A 23017-nucleotide genomic window follows, 5' to 3' on the forward strand; every position below is an offset into this window, starting at 1 on the left:
TCTCTCTCTCTCTCTCTCTCTCTCTCTCTCTCTTCTCTCTTCTCTCTCTAAAGTACAGTTTATTTTCACTGAAACGCACTGCTCTCGCAACTGGTGGTTCAGTTATGAGTATGCAAGATAACACCGCAATCAGAGGGATCTCGCTGGAAGGATCAGTTGACTGTATTCAGTTGATAGTAGTGACTGTTATAATTAATGCAACGGACACAGAGTGTCATTGCACGCAAAGCCGGCGTGGAAGCCGTTAACTCCACAGACGCACAAAGTTTTGAAGATGGTATGGTGTGTAATGAGTTTGTACAACGGGGGAGAGAGAAAGAGAGAGAGAGAGAGAGAGAATAATTGTTTTTAATTATATTTATAAGATGAGTATACTATATTGACTTAATCATTAAATTTATATTATACGGTAATCTCACTTTTTCCATATATATTGATGCAGCAACAAATTTACTAAAGGTTACACTCAGATTGTCATACTGCAGTTTATATATTGTTTTGAGCAACTTTTGATCATTTTTTTAGTATTTCTTTCGTATTTTCATTTCGTCCATTCTGTGTGGTAAATATGAGTACTACACAAACTATTTATAGAGCAATTTTCGACTGGTAAAATTGCTGCCAAATTCATAAATTATATCTGTCTCTCTGGAGTTACTTTCACTAATCAAAATTATAATAAGACAGAGCAAAGTGGGAGTGTTTCCATTGAAAATCAATAAATATTCATTGTTGATTCAATGAAAAAGATTTCTTTCACTGATTCACTTTGAAAAGAGAATATCTCACATCCTTGCAAAGTAAGCAACCGCGAAATACACCGTCAAGTTCGCCCGTCCGAGATATATCCGTCTCGGAAATCCGTAATAGCGGGAAGAGACGATCGCCACGAATTGAATAACTCCCATGTCGAAAGTGGATGAGCCGGGCGCAAAGCGGAGCACAAAAGGGGCCTCATCGTAGCCAGCGGGAGGAACGTCGCGCAAGAGCGGGCCACGATGGCTCAAATGGCCCGTATTTCAATAATGATAAATCACCCCAGTTCGACGCACCGACAGACATGGCCGGGCTTGAAGATCTCACCGTAAGATATCACCGTCAGGGGGTCTATCTCGTGGCTTCTATCTTATATCGTCCCCTCCCTTCTGAACCCTACAGGACGCCTCAAAAGATTGAGCGGCCTTCTCACGGTCGCCCTCACACACCTCCTTCGACACGAATTTCCTATTGTTAACGAGGCGTCCTTCCTATCCGCTCGTCACGGATTAAACCAGGCTTCTCTTTTTTATCACGTCGACGGTGACACGAGGAACGCTCCATTCAGCCCTCGTTCGAACGACACTAGACACGATTTAAATGATAGCCCTATATCGCGTTATCTATTATCCACCTCGAATATTTTTTGCTCACGTCACGACACACAAGAGAGATATATTAGATCGTGTAATAAGTCATTCCGGGTTTTTCAGGCAAAATGAAACGACTGTACGTTCATGTCGTTATGACTTTAGGGAACAATGTCCGTGAAGAATGAGAGAGGAAGTGTTACATGAATTTATTACACAACCCAATATATAACGCGCGAGACAACAAGGACGACGTACCGGAAGGGTTTTCAGAAAACGCACCGAAGTAAACTCGCGCGATAAGTTGACACTTACTACGCACGTGACAGAGGGCTTACTTTTATCGCGCGCGCGCGTGCGCTTCTTGCAATATCATTTGTAATAATTTCCATCCTTCTGCTATTACCCGCGCGCTATGACGACAACGACGACGAGGACGACGACGAGGACGACGAGGACTCATTCATTCCTATCGGGCTATCCTACGTGCTTCCACGTCGCGTTCATGCCCAGATGCGTGGCACGTAAAGAAATCACGTGAAGATAACTCCTACACGGAGATATTGTGTTGTGATATACGCCCGGATGCCGAAGTATTACTCACCTCGGACGGGCAACGCGTACGTGTGAGTTTGTTCACGGGCTCGAAAGCACGAAAGCAATGAATACAGGATGCGGGATCGATTCGAACGACGGATTAAGTGCGCTCGAGATCGCGGCTGTGAGCGGAGAAGAGAAGGATTCGATGCGCACACCAGGGTTCGCTGCACGATCCTGACTCGAAGACGGGCGGCATTCATCGGCCGCTCGTGGCGTTTTCATGTTTCATAAGGACCACGATCCTTGAGTATAACGAAAAGATCCTCGCGCTTGCACGAAATTGAAAACTGCAATTGCCAGTGGGATTGTTATCGGTTCAAAATGAGCTCGACTATGCATCTCGCGAAAGAGATGGAAAATCGAGAGCGATCGTCGAGCATGTCAATCTTGTTTTCTCTAGCATAGAAATTTCCCGAGACTTTCCCGAGATGCAGCATTTATTCTGATTAGAATGCCCAGATTCATTCCAAAACTAAGATTTTGTTAAGAAGTTTGAAAAAAATGTATATTTTCTTATTTGGCAAGTACTAAAGGAAACATTGGGAAAATTGTCTTCAAGTATTTTGTTCAACCTCTTTTTGGAATAAATTATAAATGTCTTGTATACAAAAAAATAATATATATTTTACGATTTAACTGATACTGGTTTTGAAGATAGCGAAAACATATTTTTAATAAAATTATATATATAATATTTTAATCTATACTGAGGTGTATAAAATGTATAATTTTAATATTTATGGTGTTAAATATCAATTACACACAAAATATTCATAACGTAATATGTTAAATTAACACACGGTAAAAATTGCTAAAAATTTAACAGAAAAACGTTTTCAAGAATATTTTAAAACAAATACGTTTAATATAAAATCGTTTAATACAAAATGTTTTTTACTGCGTGGGAAATTTTTATGCGGGTTTTTATTATTCCTTTCTCCTCTCTTCCTCTCTCTTTCTCTTTCTCTTTCTCTCTCGTCGGCCGGTTCTCGTTCTATTTTCGACGCAGCGCCAAACGCGATTATTTCCTCCCCACATCTCGTATCCGCGGTGAGTGTTTCCGACATACGGCAGCCGCATACCCGATGATGCGCTCTTTTCTCTCGCCTCGCAGTCATCTCCGCTTCTGTCGCGGCCTTTCGCACGTCATCATGAGTCGTCTACTAAGCACATCGGGCTTCGCGTCTCACATACGCGATACGCAATTTAGCGAACGTCGACGAAACTACAACAGCGGCTGAATCGGAGAAATTGCAGGAGGATTTCTTTCGCGGCTCTGCCCGACGATGGTTTCCTGAATTATTCGCGTATTGCGAAATTACGGGAAACGCAGACACGCGAGGATTCCTCCGCGCGGCGGAGGGCTCTTCCTCTCACCGCGCTTCGCGCAAAAGTCGCTCGCGTTACCCTGTCGCTGCGCGCGGCTTCGATTATCGTCGTTACACTTCGGTATTCGCGTCCACGACTATCGCGGGCGACGCGAGAGTGGCGCGTTTTACGTTGTTCCCCTTTCGCGATCCCGCCGGGGTGTCATTACGGTACAGTTTATGTAATTCTATGAAATCTTCACGGTCGCGCGTCCGCGGCTTGCTCATTTCGCCGTACTCGAAATCATATAAATTTAACGTCACATTCTTGACCACGTATAAACACCACCGGCAATTTGCCGTCCGCAGACGAGTAATCTGCGTGCCTTTCAGCGCCAGCGAAAATACCCTCCCGCCCCCGTCCGAGCCGGATGCGTAGGTTACGCGTCCCTGACCTAGGACGTCTCGATTTTGTAGAGCTAAAGTAAGTCGGCGCCGACGAGCGTGTCTCGATCGAAAAAGAAAAAAAAATACGAGAGAAAGTTTGGCGTGACAGCGGTCACCACGTCGTAAGAATCGATATGTTAGTAGAGTTTCTCGCACGATTGGAAAATGAGAAACACCGAGAAAAAAAATGATGAATTTCGCCCGAAAATTATAGTCATTTTTGGCACCAACTATATCTTCTTGCTGTTGTTAACAAAAAGTATCAGTAGCAATATGCACGTAAGATTATCATCATTAAACTATAGAATAACATTTATTACAAAAACAATCCCCCTGACAAGATGCCATTTCCTATAATCCTATATTCTAAGCGAAACCTTCTATTGAAAGAGCATTTCTCCTCTAATGAAGAAGAATAATACTGTTTAATTAAAATTTATTTTTAGAGAAAATCTCTTATAGCAATGTATAAAAAAATTCTGCATGGAAAAAAATTTGATTGGATTAAATGTCTGGTAAAATACAACCAGAATATTTGGTAAAATATAAGAAGTTTGAAAAAAATGTATATTTCCTTATTAGGCAAGTACTAAAGGAAACATTGGGAAAATTGTCTTCAAGTATTTTGTTCAACCTCTTTTTGGAATAAATTATAAATGTCTTGTATAAAAAAAAATAATATATATTTTACGATTTAACTGATACTGGTTTTGAAGATAGCGAAAACATATTTTTAATAAAATTATATATATAATATTTTAATCTATACTGAGGTGTATAAAATGTGTAATTAAAAATATAATGTGTAATTAAAAATATAATCAAAATTCTGCTTAAGTTGATATGTTTACTATCGCGGGTTATCTGGGGAATTCTCTCCATAGGCCACATTACACTTGTTTTCATGTAATTGTATAAAACTGATTTGTTTTGTACGCAGATATACAAAGAAAAATTCCTGGAAATGAATTTTTGGTTCGTTCATATTTCATCAGAAATTTAATTCAATCAAATTCTTTTTCTCGTGCGCTGAAGTTGAAATAATATTTTCTGGGCACTACACACGATCATGGTTACAAAAGCCAAACACTGTTCTCTCAGTGAAGAGAGAAAAGTCGAGGATTTATTTATCAAAATTTCAAGTCATCGTGGAAATACTCAGCTAAAGCTCAACCCGATCTTCCGGGACAACTAAACGACCGCCGATATTCAGGAACGCACGGTGGACGGGTTACCTTCAGCGTGCACGATGTACGGATAAGTTCAAGACGCGCGAACAAGCGAACATCCGCGGATACCACCGTCGTATTTACATCCCGGATGAGACTATCGGCTGAAGGAACGTGCCGGCGCGCTCTGGAAACGTACGATAAGAAGAGGAAAACAACGAGGAACGAGGGAGCAAGGGAAGGAACAGGGGAAGATGCTGAACGCGCGTTGCCGCAGGCGCTCTCCGGGATACTCGGTGGTGTTTAAAATCGAACGGAAATCCAGTTAAACCGTATACCTCCGTGGCCACTAATAATAGAGCAGATACTGGAAGGATAGAAATACGACTTCCTCTCATCGGCACTCCGCGTGTGTACTCGGCGTCCTAAAAATAACGGACGGACGTTCGACGTGCGGCTGATTCCCCTGACCAAGGGGGAAAGGGCGAAAGAAAGGCCGCGAGAGATCGGCCATTTAATTGAAACGGTAGATACGTATACAGGGTGTCTGATACGAGACATCCCAGTGCATGTGTGCAGAAGTATTGGGTTGGCCGCGAAATCCGTGCGGATTTCTCAGTAGATGACGCTCAAATATAAATTTTGGGAGGTTAGTTCAGTGCGATCTGCTAAATGCGTATGTGTTTTGATAAGTGACACTCCGACGCATATCTAGTGATGACAATTATGACATTTCTCTTGACATCAGTTTTTTTATTTGAAATGGAAGGGAATAACGATTTGATTGGAAAAAATCTCATAAATCGCATTTTCGTCTGTGACTTGCTATATGAACGTAACGAAAACAATCTACTTTTTAAACGAATTGTGACAAGAAGCGGATCGTTTACAACAACGTCGAGCGGAAAAGGTTGCAGAACATGCGTAGTAAACCGCCATTAATCACTTCGAATCCTGGTTTGCATTCGAAGAAGGTCATGCTCTGCATCTGGTAGGATTGGAAGCGAGAGCGTGTATTATGAGCTACTACCGAGCAACCAGCCCATCAATTCAGACAACTACTGTTCGCAACTAGGTAAATTAAAGGCAGAAATCAGCAAGAAGCAACCGGAATTAGTTAATTGAAAGGGCATCGTTTCCCATCTCGATAGACTTCATACTTTTTTGTAAGACTTGGAATGTCTTGCCTCACCGTTCTGCTGTGTAACCGCTCTCTAAACACGATCTCATCAGAAATTACTGAGACTTGTGACTGACAACTGACTAGACTGAGACTAGAGTCTCTTTAATCAGAGTTGGGACAAAGCACGATGATTCCTGATGATTAGTCTGCATCCTGCCCGCCACACGGAAAAAAAGAAAGTCGTAATATATGGACACCTACAAAATATTGCTGTGTTAGCTACTTTTTTTGCTGCAGGAGCAAATTCGTTTCGTACAACAGCAACATGTTCTAGTAACTTGGTATTACGTCGATCTCACAGCAAGAAAATTTGCAGCAAAAAAGTTGCTAACGCAGCAATATTTTTTAGGTGTCTATATATTACAACTAATTTAACTGCGACAAACAACTTTTTTTCCGTGCATTTTTAAGGGTACCGTGAGAAAGAGAGTGAGAAAGAAACTTCAGTAGGAGTAAGAGAGAAGCTCTAAGACTGAAATGACGAAGCACACGCTGCAGCTTCTTTTTTACTCACTCACTTCCTCCCTACAAATGACGGACTAACGGAGGATTCACTTGCGATCAACGTCCAATACTGCCAATATATCAAATAATGAACGAAAATAGACTACACTAGCGATGAATAACAGAACGTAGACAAATTTTTTCTGAGGGCATGGTGACGGTTTATGCTATAACACAGCTCATCAACTGTCACCGCGTAAAGTCCCTAGATCGGTCTACTGCACACATGAATTGGAAATGTCTCATGTCATCAGGCACTCTGCATATCGAGCTCTCAACACGTGCTTCCACTTAGTCTCAGCGATAAGTCAGCCGAGAAGTGTTGCCGAACGCGAGACGTCGCCGAACACCGTGATCCTCGTTCTGGCGAAGCGCGACGAATTCCAGCCGTGCGGATCAACGAGAACCTGCCTGACAGGCTGAAGTCGCGTGTATTCGCAGTGCGTACAAGCGCTTGAGCATCGAGCGTGTCTCGTGACGCCGCCGCGGGTTATGAAAAGTACAACGTCTCGTGATCATTTCCGCGATTTGCATAAGGAGCGTGTCGCTGAATCACTTCCGATCTCGCCGCACGGACACGGACGTGCCGCCGTTGGAACCGCACAACACACTCCTCGCCTCTTCGCGATACGCGCGTGCAAGCTGCGCCGTGTGAAGGGAGGTGTATTTGTTCGGATTCGATCGAGCAAACAGAGAAAAGCGGCTGCCGCCGTGTCCAAGTGCGCGCGCGCGCGCGCGCAGGTCGAAGGGTCGATATCGGCTACCTCTCTGCGGACGGTATCGCGATCCGCATTACGACCTTCGCTCATAGGAGAGATACTCGCTGCGCTATCGATTGCTGTACGCACAGAAGTGCACGGAAGTCGGTGGCTCGCGTTTCGGTATGTTACCCTGCGCGTCGCCATTCGCGAAGCGCTATCAGGTTCGATTGAGCTCCCAGGAATTACATCTAGCGTGCTTGTTGTATCGCACGTGGCCGATCTGACTCGCGACCGGCGTGATTGCAATGAAAAGTATTCTATTTCTGCCGCGTGACGTATATCACGCTGGAAACGCGCGCTCCATCGTCGTTCGCAATCCCACCCCGTAGTGCCGGGGAGAAATTTGGGTACTAACATTTTCTTTGACCAAAATAATTGGCAAATCAAAATTAATCAACCGTCACATGTGTAATCGCGAGTAATCTCATCGACTGGTAAAATTAGTTATAAATTAGTGTACAGTCAATCAAGTCAAAGTCGAATTCATCAGAGCTCCAGAAATTTAAGGTCCATTACCCCATATTATGCCTGACAGTATCTTTGCTTAGTCACTTTGAAAGCCTTTACACGACCATAGCATCATTCTAAAAGTACCAAAATGATAATTAAAATTTCGACCAGAGCCATCGATACTGTTTTAGTTCTAAATATTTCCCCATTGAATATTTCTCTCACTTCGCAGATTGCATTCGAATTTTCGAATTCTGATATACTGCGATCAATGTGCTTCAATTACTATTTTCTAGACGCTTTGCATGTGAATTATCATAATTTTGCAATAAATGAAAATAAATTTTAATTATCATTTTGGTACTCCTAGAACAGTCCCGTAAAAATCTTGAAAGTAACCAAATAAAGATACTGAACATAACATGGGGCAATGGACAAAGTCCTAAATTTCTAGAACTCTGATGAGTCGACAGACGTAATATTTACTCTCAGCATTTATTGAAACTTTCTTGATTGATTCGATACGAATCAATTACGAAAATTCATTTACTTAGTTCCAGACAAAGGAGAACTTGTGAAGTCTGCCGATTATCTTAGCCAAAGAAAATTTCAATCGATCAATGTCCAGCACAGTCGCGCAGAACGTTGTATGGAATAACGTGACAAATTGAACATCGTGACAGACGACCTTACGTCAATCCGCCGGAGCTGAAAGACTCCAGATTTCTCGAGAAACCCTGATCGAAACTGATAAGTGGCACAGCCAACGAGATCCGGTATAATATTATTTATATATGTAAATAGAGGCACGTGTGAGTTTCTCAGGGCCGACGAAAGAACGATTTACGCAATTGACGGAAAGATTCATTTGCGCAAGATCGATCAGCGCTGCTCTACGAAGCCACCTCTCGGCGCTGAGTCCTCCGCTTCTCAGCGGTGAATCGACCGATCTTCCCGCTCGTCTTTCCCCGGTGCTGCCTGAACGGTGAGCGCGGCGCGTTCCGCGAAGCGGGAGTCGTTCTCTGTCGAATCGCGCGCTACCGATCGCGCAAACGGCCGTAAAGCGGAATTCTAACGGAGGCGTCGATCGCTCGTTTCGGCGCGGCAAACTGCGCGGAACGGCTTTAAGGCGAGTTAATGGTCGGCCACTCGCCGCTAGATCGTCGTCGGGGATCCTAGCCGATCCCCTTCGGACGATCCGTGACACCGTCGCGAGAGGAGGACCTTCCCGCCGTCGGCTGTCTATCCTCGCGCGATCGAAGTCGTGGCGCACGCCACGGGGTGAAAGTTACTCGCCGAATAAACATCGTGGATAACGATTACGATAAAACCCAGCCCCGGTCTGTCGCGCCGCTTATTCGATTTCTCTCGGGTGTGCGCGCGCCGCGTGAATTCAGTTTCGCGCCTTGATCAACGATACCTCTCCCTCTCTCCTCCCCTACCCCCGCTGATCATGAACGTAGCGCGAGTGTTTGAGGATTACGTTCGACAGTGTGAATTTGAACGGTCGAGTGACAGAGATTTGTGAAATCGCGCGATTGAGTTCGTTAATACACCGAGAGAAAGATCCGAGTTTTAACCAACAGATATACCGTTTGAGCAATTATCCGATCGATTTTGACTTTTAAACCCCAATCAAGGTACCTGTGTCTTGATAAAACGCAACTTACTTGGTCGGATCAAGAAAGAACTGTTTTTCTCTTTGACTCACCTATATCCGATCAGAAGGTCAAAGTATCGATTCCCGGGCATGTATCTAAAGGAAAATTCACATCTTGGCAGAAAAGCAGAAAGGCAGAGCTAGTCAGAACTCGCATTAGTGATCAGTATAGTCGACAATTTCTGCTTTTCTATTAATGCGAGTTTTAATTGGCTTCTGCCTTTTTACTTTTCTGGTAGATGTAAATTCTCCTTAATTTTGGATATTCTTATTGTTTTGGTCTTTAAATAAGAATATTTAAGTTTTTAACATGGTATATATGTATATATTTAATATATGCACATCGAAAAAAAGATATTAAAGAAATAAAAAATATTTATTCCGTGGATATTAATAACACACACAACATACATATTTACTTTTGTCTTTAATATTTATATTTATGTGTATAAATATTTTATCAAGAATATTTGCAAAATATTTTATAAAGAATACTTTATAAAATATTTTCTAAACAATAATACAAAAAATAAAATAATTTTCAAATAAAATATATGCATTTTTTCAAAACCTTAGTCTTTCATAAAAATGTTTATTCTACTTAAATAAAATAATTTATTTTAAGTAAATATGTTATTAGTATCCACTAAAAAAATCTCACAAAATTTTTTATTATTTAAGAGCACTTTGTTTTATATATATATATTTTTTTAATTAGAAGTTTAAATTGGAAGTTTGTATTTAAAGACCTAAACAATATGAATTTTCAGAATTAGGTCCGCGCATTGGTTTATCTTTTTGATAAAAGATGATGTCCGATCAAATCGAATGACACGCGATAAAAGTCAACGAGCCGGGTTAATAAGGGGTTTATGGAATATATAAAAATTGATCGGAAATATCAGTTTCTCAAATTGTCATCGGTATATCCGTTTGTTAAAATTTCAGATATTTTCTTTCAGTATATATTGAAAGAAAAAATATTCAAAAATTAGTAAATATTTACTATTGTACTAACAGCATATTTAGTTAAATCCAAATTCTTTTATCTAAAGAGAATAAATATTTTTATGTGAAAAACTAAGGTTTCTTTAAGGGGTTTGAAGAAAATATATATTTTCTTATTTGAAAGATACTTCATATTAGTACAAGTAGATATGCGCTGTTAGTGTATCTACCAAATAAATATTCACTATTTCTTAAATATTTTTTCTCTCAGTGGAAGGGGAGAACGAATGATTGCTGTTGCCTTATCGTGCTGAAAAATGCATACATGACACGTATATGAGCGTTCGCGGTTGTTCCTCGAGCAACATTGTTGTGCAGGTGTGCAAGTCTGGCGACTTTTCGTCGCAGGCAGGCAGGACGAACCCCATCTGGCGCGACCCTTTGTCAAAGTCCCTTAATCATAGCCTCATTTCTCAAGCGGGATCCCCCGCGGATCTCCGAACGAGGAGTGCGCGGCGTGACGAACGACTCAATTGTGCGGGGCGCGCATCTCCCCCCTGGTCTCTCCCTTACCACTTACCTCTTCCATGAAGGACCTCTGCATATTGGTCCAGCACAGTTTGCACGGGCACACCTCCTTACCGTCCTTCGGGTTCTCATTGCGCTCGCGGTCCCTCGCGGTGCTCGCTTGCGGTGGTGGCGGCGGCACTGGCGGCGGCAACGGACTGGTGGCTACCTCGAGGCTGTCCGAGCTCGAATTGTGGCGTCGTGGCGGCGTGATGTTGCTGACGTTCGCCTGGCAGGCCTGTCTGACCTCGCAAGACCTGCCGTGTTGTTGTTCAGCATTGCCGGTCGACTTGCCGGCCTGCGACGGCGACAGATACAGATTCAGCATGCACTTGCCGCTCATCTGCGGCTGCGGTCGCAGGAAGTCGTCCAGCAGATAAAAGCTCTGCGCGCGACTCGACCTGGTGGAGGTCGTGCTGCGACTCTCCACGACATGGCTCTGATCCGCCACGGCTCTGCAGACGTCTCGATTGCTGTTCCTGCACTCCAGGTCGTCTATTATGTGATGCCGGTTGCGCGGCGCGTGTCGACCTTCGTCTATCTCGCGATCGGTCGACTCGCTGTCCTGGTATAGTCTGCGACTGACCTTCGACCTGCCGACTTGCCCGAACTCCGTGCTCTCCCTGTAGACGTCTCTACTGACGCGGGAGACGCGCGCCGAGTAGGACGTCGGCTGTTGATAACGCGCCTTGCAGCTCGTGCCGCGCAAATCGTCGCGGCAAGGCTCGCCCTCGATCATGGACACGCTCATGTTGTGCGACAAGCAGTTCTGACTGGCGTGAGAGTTACCGCTGCTGCCGTTGCCGCCGCTGCCGGGAGTCCTTAGAAGTGCGCCGAGAGACCGCCACTTCCGGTCTTGCTGGCTCGTCGATGTCGACGACACCGACGATCTGGTCCACTTCCTCTCATTGGACGGCGACGTCAGTAGACTGTTACCCACGGACCATTTCCGTTCGTTAGTGGGCGACGTCATCGAAGACTGCCACTTTCTCTCGTTCGACGGCGACGCTATCGAGGTGCTCGACCACTTCCTCTCCGAGGAAGGCGCGGTGACGGCAGCGACGGCACCACCACTGGCGTTCAGTTGTTCTTCCCTTTGGCGCGCCTTCCACCAGGACGACGTTGAGAAGAGTATCAACGCGCCGCGCAGTGGGTTCTGATTCTTCGCGGTGCCCTTCGGGGAGAGGTCACGGTCCTTGACCTTCAACGCGCAGTCTCTGAAGTTGGAGTCGCACTCGCGGTCGCTGAACGCCGCGGCGTCGCGTTCCCGCAGCGCGTTCTTCGCGGCCGCCACCTCTTCCTCGTGATACAAGGTCGCATTCGTACTGCGCAACCGTGGCCGGATCCTCACGAAGCCGTAATCGTTGCCGTCTTGAACGGGATCGAGCGTCTCGCGATGCACTCGAGCACCGCCCGGAGACTGTTGTTGTTGTTGTTGATGGTGCTGTTGCTGCAGCAGAGAGTGCGCGGCCGTCTGACCGGACGTATACTGATGATGAGCGCCGCTCAGCTGCAGACTCGGTTGCTGCAGCAACGTCGAGGTCCTCGCACGATGACCCTCGCCGGCGGTACCGCGTTGCAAGCAGGAGAAGCTCGCCGAATGCCGCAAGCTCGAGGGCGTGTTGCCCGGCTGACTCACGCCCAACATGTTGTCGCCACCTTTTATTTTCAGTCTTTGATCTCGAGAATACGTGGTAGAAGGGAGATGCCGTGTATTAACGTGCGTACGTGTTATACGTGTGTCTGCGAGTGAGAGCAGGGACGAGGGTAGAGCTCTGATACGTGGGGGGCTAGGAACGGGGGGATCGCGGAGCGAGAGCTAAGATCGACGGAACGGTTCAGCGGACGGAGCGATCTAGCTCGTCATTACTCCTGGCAGTGTTTTTATCAGTCTCGGCGTCTCGCGCGATAACATCCGGCGCATTCCCTCCGCAGAGGAGATCTCTGTCTCTTTCTCTCTCCTGCCTTCTCCTGTTTCTAATCTATCTCGCTCTTCTAGACTGCCCTGCTCTTCCCTCGGTCGATTCCTCTTCCCTGTACCGCGCGCGTCATCATCGTCGATTTCAAACTCGTATAAGCTTGCTTTCTCTCTTTCTCTCCCTTCCTCTCTCTCTCTTTATCTCTCTCTTTTTCTCGTCGAAACACAGCGGCAGTCACCCTTGCGGGCTACATCCTCGTTGCTCTGCGGCTGTCTCTCTACTGCGTTCTCTACTGTACGATGCACGTAGGTCGTAACAGAGATCTGTAACAGAAAGTAGGAACAGGGTAGGGAGCGGCAACTCAAAAAAAACAGCAGCGATGAAACGAATGTCGTCGTGTGCGACGCGGCCGTGAAAAAATCAAAATGCTTGATGAGCGCAGGTGAGGTGAACGGGCGCAACGTGGGAAAGGGGAGGGGAGAGATCGCATGTTGCGGGGGCCAGACGCTGACCTCATCGGTGGTCCGCGAGTGTCGTGAGGTGACGGTGAGACGATTTCCGAGGCTAACTATCGGAATCGATTGGCGGTCGCGAAAGGTGATTTCCGCCGGGCAAATCGGTGAAGGATGAAGGTCGCTCTGCAGCGGCCGCCCGAGGCAAGGTATTGGGGTGTCTGCCGAGGTGTTTTCCATGAAAGTCCGCCGTGCTTCTACAACAATGCGAGCGACGAACTGGAACATGCGGCGGCGTCCGCTCGCTCGTTGCTTTCTTTCCGCGGAATCGCCGCATCATTGGTAAAGAAGGCACTCTTTTTGGACAAAACTCGCTAGACAGTATTTAATTGGTGCTCTTTCTTTAATTTACTCCATTTGTGAGTTGCCTTATGACTTATGAATTGAAAACAAAATGAAACTCAAAATGAAATTCAAAATGATAGATCCAAGATGACAGTGAAAATTATTGAAATTCTAAGATATCGAATATATTTATTGTATATACATCAAAATAAGTATATACAGATTTTCTGAGGTCACTAGTGACAAATAGAACAAAATTCATTTCAGTTAAGGAAATCAAGTTCTTAAAGAATTAATGAATACACTTGCATATAATATAAATGAAGAAAAAAATAAAATCTTTAAAAACAAGAATCCTTACACAGATTTAATTTTCGTTTATTTGAAGTACCGCAAAGAAAGTGGATTTACACAGTCCAATTCTATTAATTCATTAAACATTAGATTTTTTTTAAATATCTTTGGATCCGTCATTTTGAGTTTTAACTTAATTTTTTTGAAATTCACGCAACTATGTTGTAAGGCAATTCACGACGAGAAAAATTAAAACAAGAGATCAATAGAATCTGTTAAATATTAGACTTTTGTCCAAAAGGAGTGGCGTTTCCTCCCACTGTGCGAAATGATAACGCGCGTGCGAGAAATTCAATGTAGACGCGGAGTATCGGTTTCAGCTAGGACGGAATTTACGAGTGACGCGTTACGTCAGGTATTTCTCACGAGACACTTTGGGGGCAACGAGCGGATGCAATGCACGCTTGCTTAATCCGCGCGTGTCGGAATTTGTACAATGTTAAATATGACTTAATATTCCCGCGTAAGCGACGTGAATGCGCGAGCAAACGCGTTACGAGCATTCGCGGTCATTCAAATAACGTTATGAAATTAGATGTAAATGAGGGTGAATAGGGGTATAGAATTGGAGCGTATCGCGCGGATGCAAATATGAATGCCGCTATCCGATTATATAGTTCGTGAAGCCGGCTGGGTTCGTGCGCGACTGGTATTGCGACAACACGACACCGGGAAAACGTAGCGACAATAGAATTTTCCGCGGAGGCATCGTCGCCAGACATCGACCGCCAACGTAATGCAAATGTGACTAATGAAACGCGCGCGCGGCCGTACAGCCGAATCCGCGCGATGAATGAAGCCAATGTGATGCAACGGCATGCTCCACGATGCGGAATTAATGCAACCCATTAAAAAGAAGCTCTGGGTAAACGGGAGCCAACAATTACAGAGTTATCTTTCGTGGAGGGAAGCGAGCAAAAAGAGGGGGAAGAAAGCGGGCGGGCGGGAGCGGAAGGTGGACTTGAAAATTGAGGGCATTACGCATCTTCTCTCTTAAGCCTGCGATATTGACGTAACTATTTCCTAATTAGCGCAGTCTGGGCCGTCATTAGCGTGATTAACATTCGCAGGGGAATGTCTGGCCAGTCTGGGTCAAAGGTCCGACATACTTGACGACGCGCGCAGCGAACCGCGCGCCGCCTCTTAAAGGATCCGACTAAGAGCCGGGGAAGAAATGCACATAGCGCGCGGAACTTTCGCGCTTCGCCAGGTCGGGTAGAGGGTGCAATCCATTAGACGTTACAAATGCTTGGAAGCGGCGTATGAACAATCGTGGCTTTTCTTTAAGCGCTTCAGAGCGTTTGCAGCGTCTAATGGGTCGCGCCCAGAGTCTCTTCGCGGCGAAGTTATCCTCGGTGACAAACACCGAGGAGGCGCGACGGGCCACGGTATCGTGACATTTGCGTCAATGTCGAGTTGTTAACGCCTTTTACCGTAAACGAGGCTGTGTCAGCTTTGTCGATACGTGTAACGTCGCGACGCCACCGCCACGAGACATCCGAAGGGACGCCCTCGACTCTCGCTTGGTCTTAAATTTCTATCAAAGTCGCGCGATTATCCACGTCGCAAGACATCCGATGATACACGGAACGCATGTGCATGCAAGCGAAACCTTGTTTAAGGATTCACACATAAATTGCCGTAATCATTAAGTACATACAGAAAAATACATACTGTATTGAAGTAAAAGTTATTTATCTCAGATATTTAAGAAGTTTGTATATTTGCAAATCTATCACAAGCTCGCCATAAGCATCAAATTTATTCAAAATATATTATGAATCCTACACTGAGAGAAAAAATAGTTGATTTATCTAAAACTATAGTTATTTTTGGCCCTAGCTATATTTTTTATAGAAAAATAGTACTAGTAATATACATATAAAGTTATTATTACTAACATTATACAGTAAAATTTAATTAGAAAATGATTTTCTTGGTCTAATTTATATAGTAATCATTTCTCTACATAATTATAGTTACAAATAACAAGCATTTTTTTCTTAATGTAGTAAGTTTAGCATTTCATAATCAAGAATATCAAATTAAAATAAAAATTTACTAACTGTATAGGTTCTCTTATAAAAAGAATAAATAATAATGAGCTATTCTTCAATTTGTGATGAGTTCATTTTAAGATATTCTTTGTATATGTGTATTGAAAATAACTATTTTTTAACTCAAAAGAAAGAAAATATTTTTAGCATTTTTAGCAGTAGAATGACATTTTTCTGCGTGTAAAACGTAAACTTAAACTGAAGAATTAATGAAAACATTAGGATTATTCTTTATCTAGAAGAAGAAAGAAGTGACTATGCACTCCCTAAATATATCAGAGTAAAATTTCACTAAAAAAAAAAAGACTCACTCGAATTCGAGCCATTTTTTAGTGAACTCTCCACTCTAAATCATCAAGTAAATATTTTCACTCGAAATTGAAGAATGGATTCGAATGATGAATATATCCTATCATCAACGTATCAGAAACGTATTCACTCCAATCGATTCTAAAATATTTTCTCATGCACTGTCAAAAAAATATATCTATAAAATGAAAAATATTTATTCGCGCAGTGTGTGTGTGTGTCTGTGTGTGTAACACACACAGACACACACACACACATATATATATATATATATATAAAATAACAGTTACTTATATTAATATAGAATATTTTTTTCAAATACAAAATGTACATGTTCTGAAAACCTATATATATTATTAGTACTCACCGAATAAATGTTTTATTTTTTATATTTTTTTTCCTAGTGTATGAAACCAGAATTCACACACGGCTTGAGTGAAATGTTTACTCTTGCGATTTCAAGTGGCAATATTTTCACTGTCGCTTCGAGTGGAAATATTGCTACTTTTCACACGTTTTGAGAGAGATGCCACTCCAAGAAATTTAGAGAGCAAACAGGATTCAGACTGAGTATCTATAAGTTCACTCAGTTGAATCCTAGTTACTTCTGTGCTTACGCGACCAGGTTTGTCGCTAGCTCTATCTTCTTCTGCACAAGCTTAAAGCAATATCCCGATTGGTTTTCCAGTTGAAGTTCTTGCAGCTACGGCAATTTGTGCGCAAAAGCTCCGAACGCGACGTGATCGGAGCGGAATTCGCACACACGCGCGCGCGCTGAGCTACACGAAACGAGTTACACACCGCTCCCAAGATTTCCTCTGACTTTACGGCAACGGCACGCGGCTGCGTTGTCTGCCGCGCGTCTCTATGTAGGTGCAAAACAGTGAAAGGTTTTTCAAGGCGGGAAAGCAAGTGACACCCACACGTAGATCACGGTGGCAACCGCGGCTGCGACGCACAGTGCGCGATGCGAAAAGGCAAGGCCGTCCGCGCGCGCGCGCGCGATTAAAAGTTCGCGGCACTCGGCTCTTGCGAAAGCGATCCGGACGCCTGTCGCAACAATAATGACGCGTAATGGGACAGCCGCAAATCGCGCAAGAGCACCGACAACCAACTTTGATTCCGCGCCGCAAATTGGAGATCTCGGATATTCCGCGCGATCGCTCGCTTTTCCGATGTCGGACCCATTCGCAGAAGGAGTGTCTCTCTCTCCTCATTCTATCTCTTTTTCTCTCTCTCTCTCTCTCTCTTTCTCGCTGCCATACCGCTCGCCTTTTCCACGCCGAGATCCTTTCCTTCGACGCAATCTCTTTGTCCTTGAGTACGACATTTCTCGGGCACCTCACCACGCGGGAATATTTCCGAGAACGCGTAACGCAATCGTCCACGTGGTGAGCTCGCATCTGTGCACGCGCTCAAGCGCGGTTCTACGCGGACCTCACACGATCGGCCATATTTTATACGCTGTTAGATCGCCGGCACTCGCACGTTTAATTACGCAGCTGAGCACGAGAGCCGGCGCGTTTTACGGCTGCTTCGCGGATGCAAAACGGCCGGATTCCCGTTGCGAACGCGCGAATATTCTCACGAAAGCGCCAGTCAATTAGCTCGACGATTTGACCGTGTCGCTTTTGAGGAAGCGATACGTATCATCCTAGAAAACCGCGAGCCGCATAGCATTCAGGGCATAAAGTCGACAGTCGTTGCGCGCTTCACGCGCGAGATGAATCCAACGACGGCTGCTCAGGTCCGGCAATTAGAATAAAAGCGGCGCGCGCGTCAATCGACGAAGGTGTTCCCTGCCGCGCGCGTATCACACTCGCACGATCTCTTTCATAGCGCAGTGTACAATCGATTCACGTAATTCAATGGAAACTATATATTCTCCAGGGAAAAAATTCACAATCAATCCGACTAGAAATTCATTCCATCCCTGGTAAAAATTCAACGCAGTTTTCGAGCAATTACTAGGATTTACAGCTACGTGAATTTTTGTCTAGTAAACGAAGAGTAAAAAATTATTCTGAATTTTTAAAAAAATTTTTTAAATAGAACCAAAACTCCCAAAATGATAGAGATTCTAGATAATTGTGAAAAATAATTATTTATAATAATTATTATAATAATTGAAATTCTAAGATATTGAATATATTTACAACATAAGTATAATATTATTGATATTACGTTTTGGAAAGAATCGGTCCACACATTGTACAAACTGCTTCAATCGCCGAATCTCTGCTCACTGAAAACTCTAAAATTTCTGTCCAATTTCAACGTATTTTTATACCCAATGAACGTATTAATATTAGTCAATAACTGGTGGATATCTATGCATACGTTTCTACCAAAGATGGTCCTGATCAATTGATCCCAATCCGGTCATTCAATACAAGGTGGTATATCGGGTCCTGATTAGTCATGATAACGCGGTAATAAGAACCTTATTAATAATAAGGACTCGATGGTATCAGTTTATACAAACCAGATAACCGATTGAAATCAGAAGCATCGAGTAAATTTCTAGTTGAGGACGATCACGTCTCGAATTTTCGACGAGACAATCCGGCGCTGAATCCGGCGGGGTTCAATCTGGTCGATGAACTTTTCGTCAGTGGCGATGGGACAGCCTGTGCACGCGTATCGACCGATCGCCATATGCGCGGACGCGCGTATGTAACTCTCACCTCGCATTGTTCGCGTCGCGCCCAACGACTTCGCGCGCGCAACGTCAAGGGAACGTAATACGCCGCATTTGCGCTCTGGATACCGCGAGTCAACCTGGTTAACGTAATTGGCCGGAATCTTGGGCCGTAACTAATTGTACGCCCGATATATAATAAGCACGCTCGGGCGGCGCCGTCGCCACCGTCGTCGTCGTCGTCGTCGCCATCGCCGCTGCCACCGCTGTTACCGCCGCGGCTTGCTCAAGATTCGCGTTGCGAAAGAAATTTGAAAGCTCTTCCTCGATTGCCTGCCGGGCAGCCCTGATTAATTTTGAAAGGCGGCGGATTGCGCGATCGTCGGCAGGAAAATGCACCGCGCTTCGTTAGAAATCCACGACGGTTTGCCCAATTCCGCTTTCACCGGTGGGGAGGCGGCAATCGTACATACGCGTGCATACGCAGGCGTGTGTCGTGGAGACACAGATAAGAATCGGCAATAAAACAGCGATAAAACCAAGTGCGGGACACCCGGTCGGGCTGAAGGAATAAAAGTCGAGACGAAAGGAAACGACGTGGCGGTTATTTGTCTTAATCAAAGCTCTAATCGTTAACAATCAATTTCAAGTATCCCCGGAATGTGTATTATCCTTGCGGTGGAGAAAGGACTGTGAAGTTGCGGGCGGCTAGTCACGATATAACGACGCATGCGTTAATAAGACGCGTATTCACTCCGTTATTGGGTCTTTTTTCCTCCCTTTCATTTTTAGTACGCACCTAAGACGGGATTATTTATCAGTGAGTCAGTAGCTTTTAGTCGTCAGGTGAGGTAACTTCTCCAGCCGTGCTCAGTGCGGTTCAATCGGGGTTTCTGACTTACGACAGGTTTGACATCGTTGCGCGTCCGTGCTTGCATTGTGGCCGCCAGCACCAGCACCACCAAGTGCGCCAACGTCGTCGTCGTGGGTTGCGCAGTCGGGTAATTCGAAGCATGATTTATTAGTCGGAAGAGATCTCCGTCCCGGAGCAGCTGCAATCACGAGCGTGGCCGGCCAGGCGCGCGCGCGCGCGCGCTCGCGTGAATGTGCGGAATCGCGCGGGTTTGTCAATTCCGCGCTGTTATGACACGCACGATTTCTCGCAGTGAGAATTGTTTCCCTCGCGTTTTCCACGTCGACGCGTACGAAAGAAACGCGGATTCATTCCTCCCGGTTTGGCGCAATCCCGTTCTGTTACCCGTCGGTAACAATCGCGGTAACCTCCACGGCGAGGCGCGATAATCCGCTCCTTTTCCTTCTCTTCTGTAAACTCTCGCGTAGATCATACAACAAATCGAACAGGGACTTCCGTCTGCGAGAGATAGTCACGGTTCTCGAGCTTACGGGCTGTAACGGGGGAACGCGACGTTCTCATTATCCGCGATGGATCTCTTCCACTGATTAATTATCCCCCGCGAGACAGTATGAGAAGACATAAAAACGTCCTCGTTCCTCGAGTCGATGCAAATGAAGAGCGACATAAGGACGTCGTGTATTCGGAGTGTATTTCTCCGCAGTACACGCGAAGCTCCCGTTTATAGCGACATCGACAAGGCAGGAACCACTTGGACGGAGCATCGAATGATCGTTAAGAAATACGTATCCGTAGTTGAGCAGCAAGATACTGACAACCATATAAAATATGGTAATAAATGTCCGTCTGAATGCGGCTCGATATGCGACGGCGAAACTCGAAGGGCACGAATGAACGGAAGGCGGAGAGGAGAGGTCGGGACGTTTGCGTGGTGTATCTCGCAACGATTGCTTGGCGCACTACCACGTCCGAGCCACGCGACCCGGAAAAGTCGATCATTCGCCTCATTCGTCAAGTGTTCCCCAGCCATAAATCTATCGCCCCTTATACGATCCCGCACTTCGGGGCAGCACCCAAATCGAAATTTTGGCTCTACGTTAAACCTTGAAATCTACAACGCAGTAGGAGCTAAGTTGGCAAAGTAGGTTTAATTCTAATGATACAATTTACTTCTAACTCTGATGATGTTCGAAATTTCGCTTTTCACTATTTTTAGCGTCAAAATAGGTTGTATCATAAACTTAGAATAGAATATCAAAGTCGGTTGAACGGAGTAAAGTTTTATAATATTTTTGTAAAGAGAATAAGTTCTTCTTTTAAGTATATTATAATATATGAGCTTTTCTAAAATTTATGATGAGTGTACTGAGAGAAAAGATATATGAAAAAAATAAAAGACCTTCATTTTTTAAGTACAAATAATATATTTATTTTCTATTAAATTTAAATTCTTTCATTTAAATAAAACAATTACTTTGATGAAAAGTTAAGATTTTAAGAAAATTTCATATTTGAAAAATATTTTATATTAATATAGATATATTTAATATAGATAATTTAGATATATTTAATATAGATAAGATAGATTAATATAGATAATATTTTATATTAATATAAAAATATTTTATATTAATATAAATATATGTTAGTATCACTACTGAATAAATATATTTCTTACATATTGTCTCTCTCAGTGCATATTCTAAGATTATTATGAAGAAAATACTTTTTTTTGCTGAAGATAACCGTTAGTATTACATTTTTTGTGTGCGATAGGGTGCGTTATTAATTACACCATTTCCCATTCCCTTCAGTTATTTAACTTAAACTTGAGTTTTGATCAAGATATTTTAATCATTAATTTCAACATTCTCTCGACATTCTGATATCAGTCGATATTTTAACCTGATCATTTACTTCGACATTGGGAAGCCTATCGTTTTCCAATGTGCACGCAGCTTTAGAGTCTGCAGTTTGCGGGTCGAAGTTTCTGAGCGAGAGAATTACGAACGACGATAATTGCGTTGGTATGCTGGGGTAATTAGAAACAATAAAGATAACTAGTACGGAAAGCGGTAACAGTCTTCTGCCGTTGCCGGCGAACGCAGGTAGACGAGACACAAGTGGTGACGGTGACGACAACGACGGCGGCGACAACGATAGAAGAGGAGCCATGCAAGACCGACGAACTTGGAGGCACGTCGTTTTGTACGGGGGAATCTATACACGCAGGGACATCCCTCGCTAGGACAGTCGTTACTACGGTCACGCGATGCGGGAATTTCCGCGAGCGTGACGCGAGCCTAGCGTTGTCTGGGAGTTCTTTCGGAATAGAAGACACTTTCCGCGAACAATACGCCATTCAGCCGATGGCTGCGCCGAGATAATAATCGGGCGACATAATAAGGGTGTAACGGGGGAATCGCTATAGAATTGCAACCCCTCGAGTTATCAAAGGAGGCAAGGTGAGCGCAGTTTAATTAAAAACGCGGCCGGCGACTCGTTATTAAGCGATCGAGTGCGAATGTCTAATTCTTTGATGGGCAGAAAATAGAGTCGGCCAATGGACGCGACGCGCAGAGAGAGAGAGAGAGAGAGAGAGAGAGAGAGAGAAAGCCGCTTTTATTGGTTCAAAGCGGTTTGACGGATACATAGAGGAGCCGCCGCACCATTCCGTAATAGCAGTGTGGGAAAGATTCTCGCTCGTGAAGCTGAGCGCGCGCGCGCACGGCGATGAGTTGGCACACGTTTACCCTACTAAACGTAATATAGACTGCGGTACCCGGCATCAGGCTAATTATATGTACGGCCGAACGTACGGGAACTTTTAATTCCGGAATTACGTATGACCGACACCCAATTAGGGGAGCTCCGTGCTAGGCCCGCACGAGGAAGCGCGACGTGCGCGCATAATCGCTTTTAAAGTTACAGCAGTCGCAATACCTGGATAACGTTAGGCAAGAGACGACGTCGTGCTTGATAGTTTCGCTGTGAGAGAAGTCGGATCTGATTTTCACGAGAATTAAATTTTCCTGACTCCTCCCCTCTTCATTTGCATGCTCTCTCTCTCTCTCTCTTTCTCTCTCTCTCTCTCTCTCTCTCTCTCTCTCTCTCTCTCTCTCTC

General features: G+C 44.4%; 1 protein-coding gene across 2 annotated transcripts in view; it reads right to left on the reverse strand.

Annotated features, from left to right (window-relative positions):
- LOC116850797 overlaps positions 1–23017 on the reverse strand; it is a 275521-nt gene that overhangs the window by 174957 nt on the left and 77547 nt on the right. For both annotated transcript variants that reach the window (XM_032829459.1, XM_032829458.1), the window contains exon 2: positions 10956–13184. In XM_032829459.1, coding sequence (XP_032685350.1) covers positions 10956–12590 — 1635 coding nt within the window. In that variant the 5' untranslated portion in view covers positions 12591–13184. The remainder of the gene's footprint in view (positions 1–10955; positions 13185–23017) is intronic.

This window comes from Odontomachus brunneus, unplaced genomic scaffold, assembly GCF_010583005.1.
Source record: "Odontomachus brunneus isolate Ranch 3 - 2012 unplaced genomic scaffold, Obru_v1 Obru_scaffold_156, whole genome shotgun sequence".
NCBI lineage: Eukaryota > Metazoa > Arthropoda > Insecta > Hymenoptera > Formicidae > Odontomachus > Odontomachus brunneus.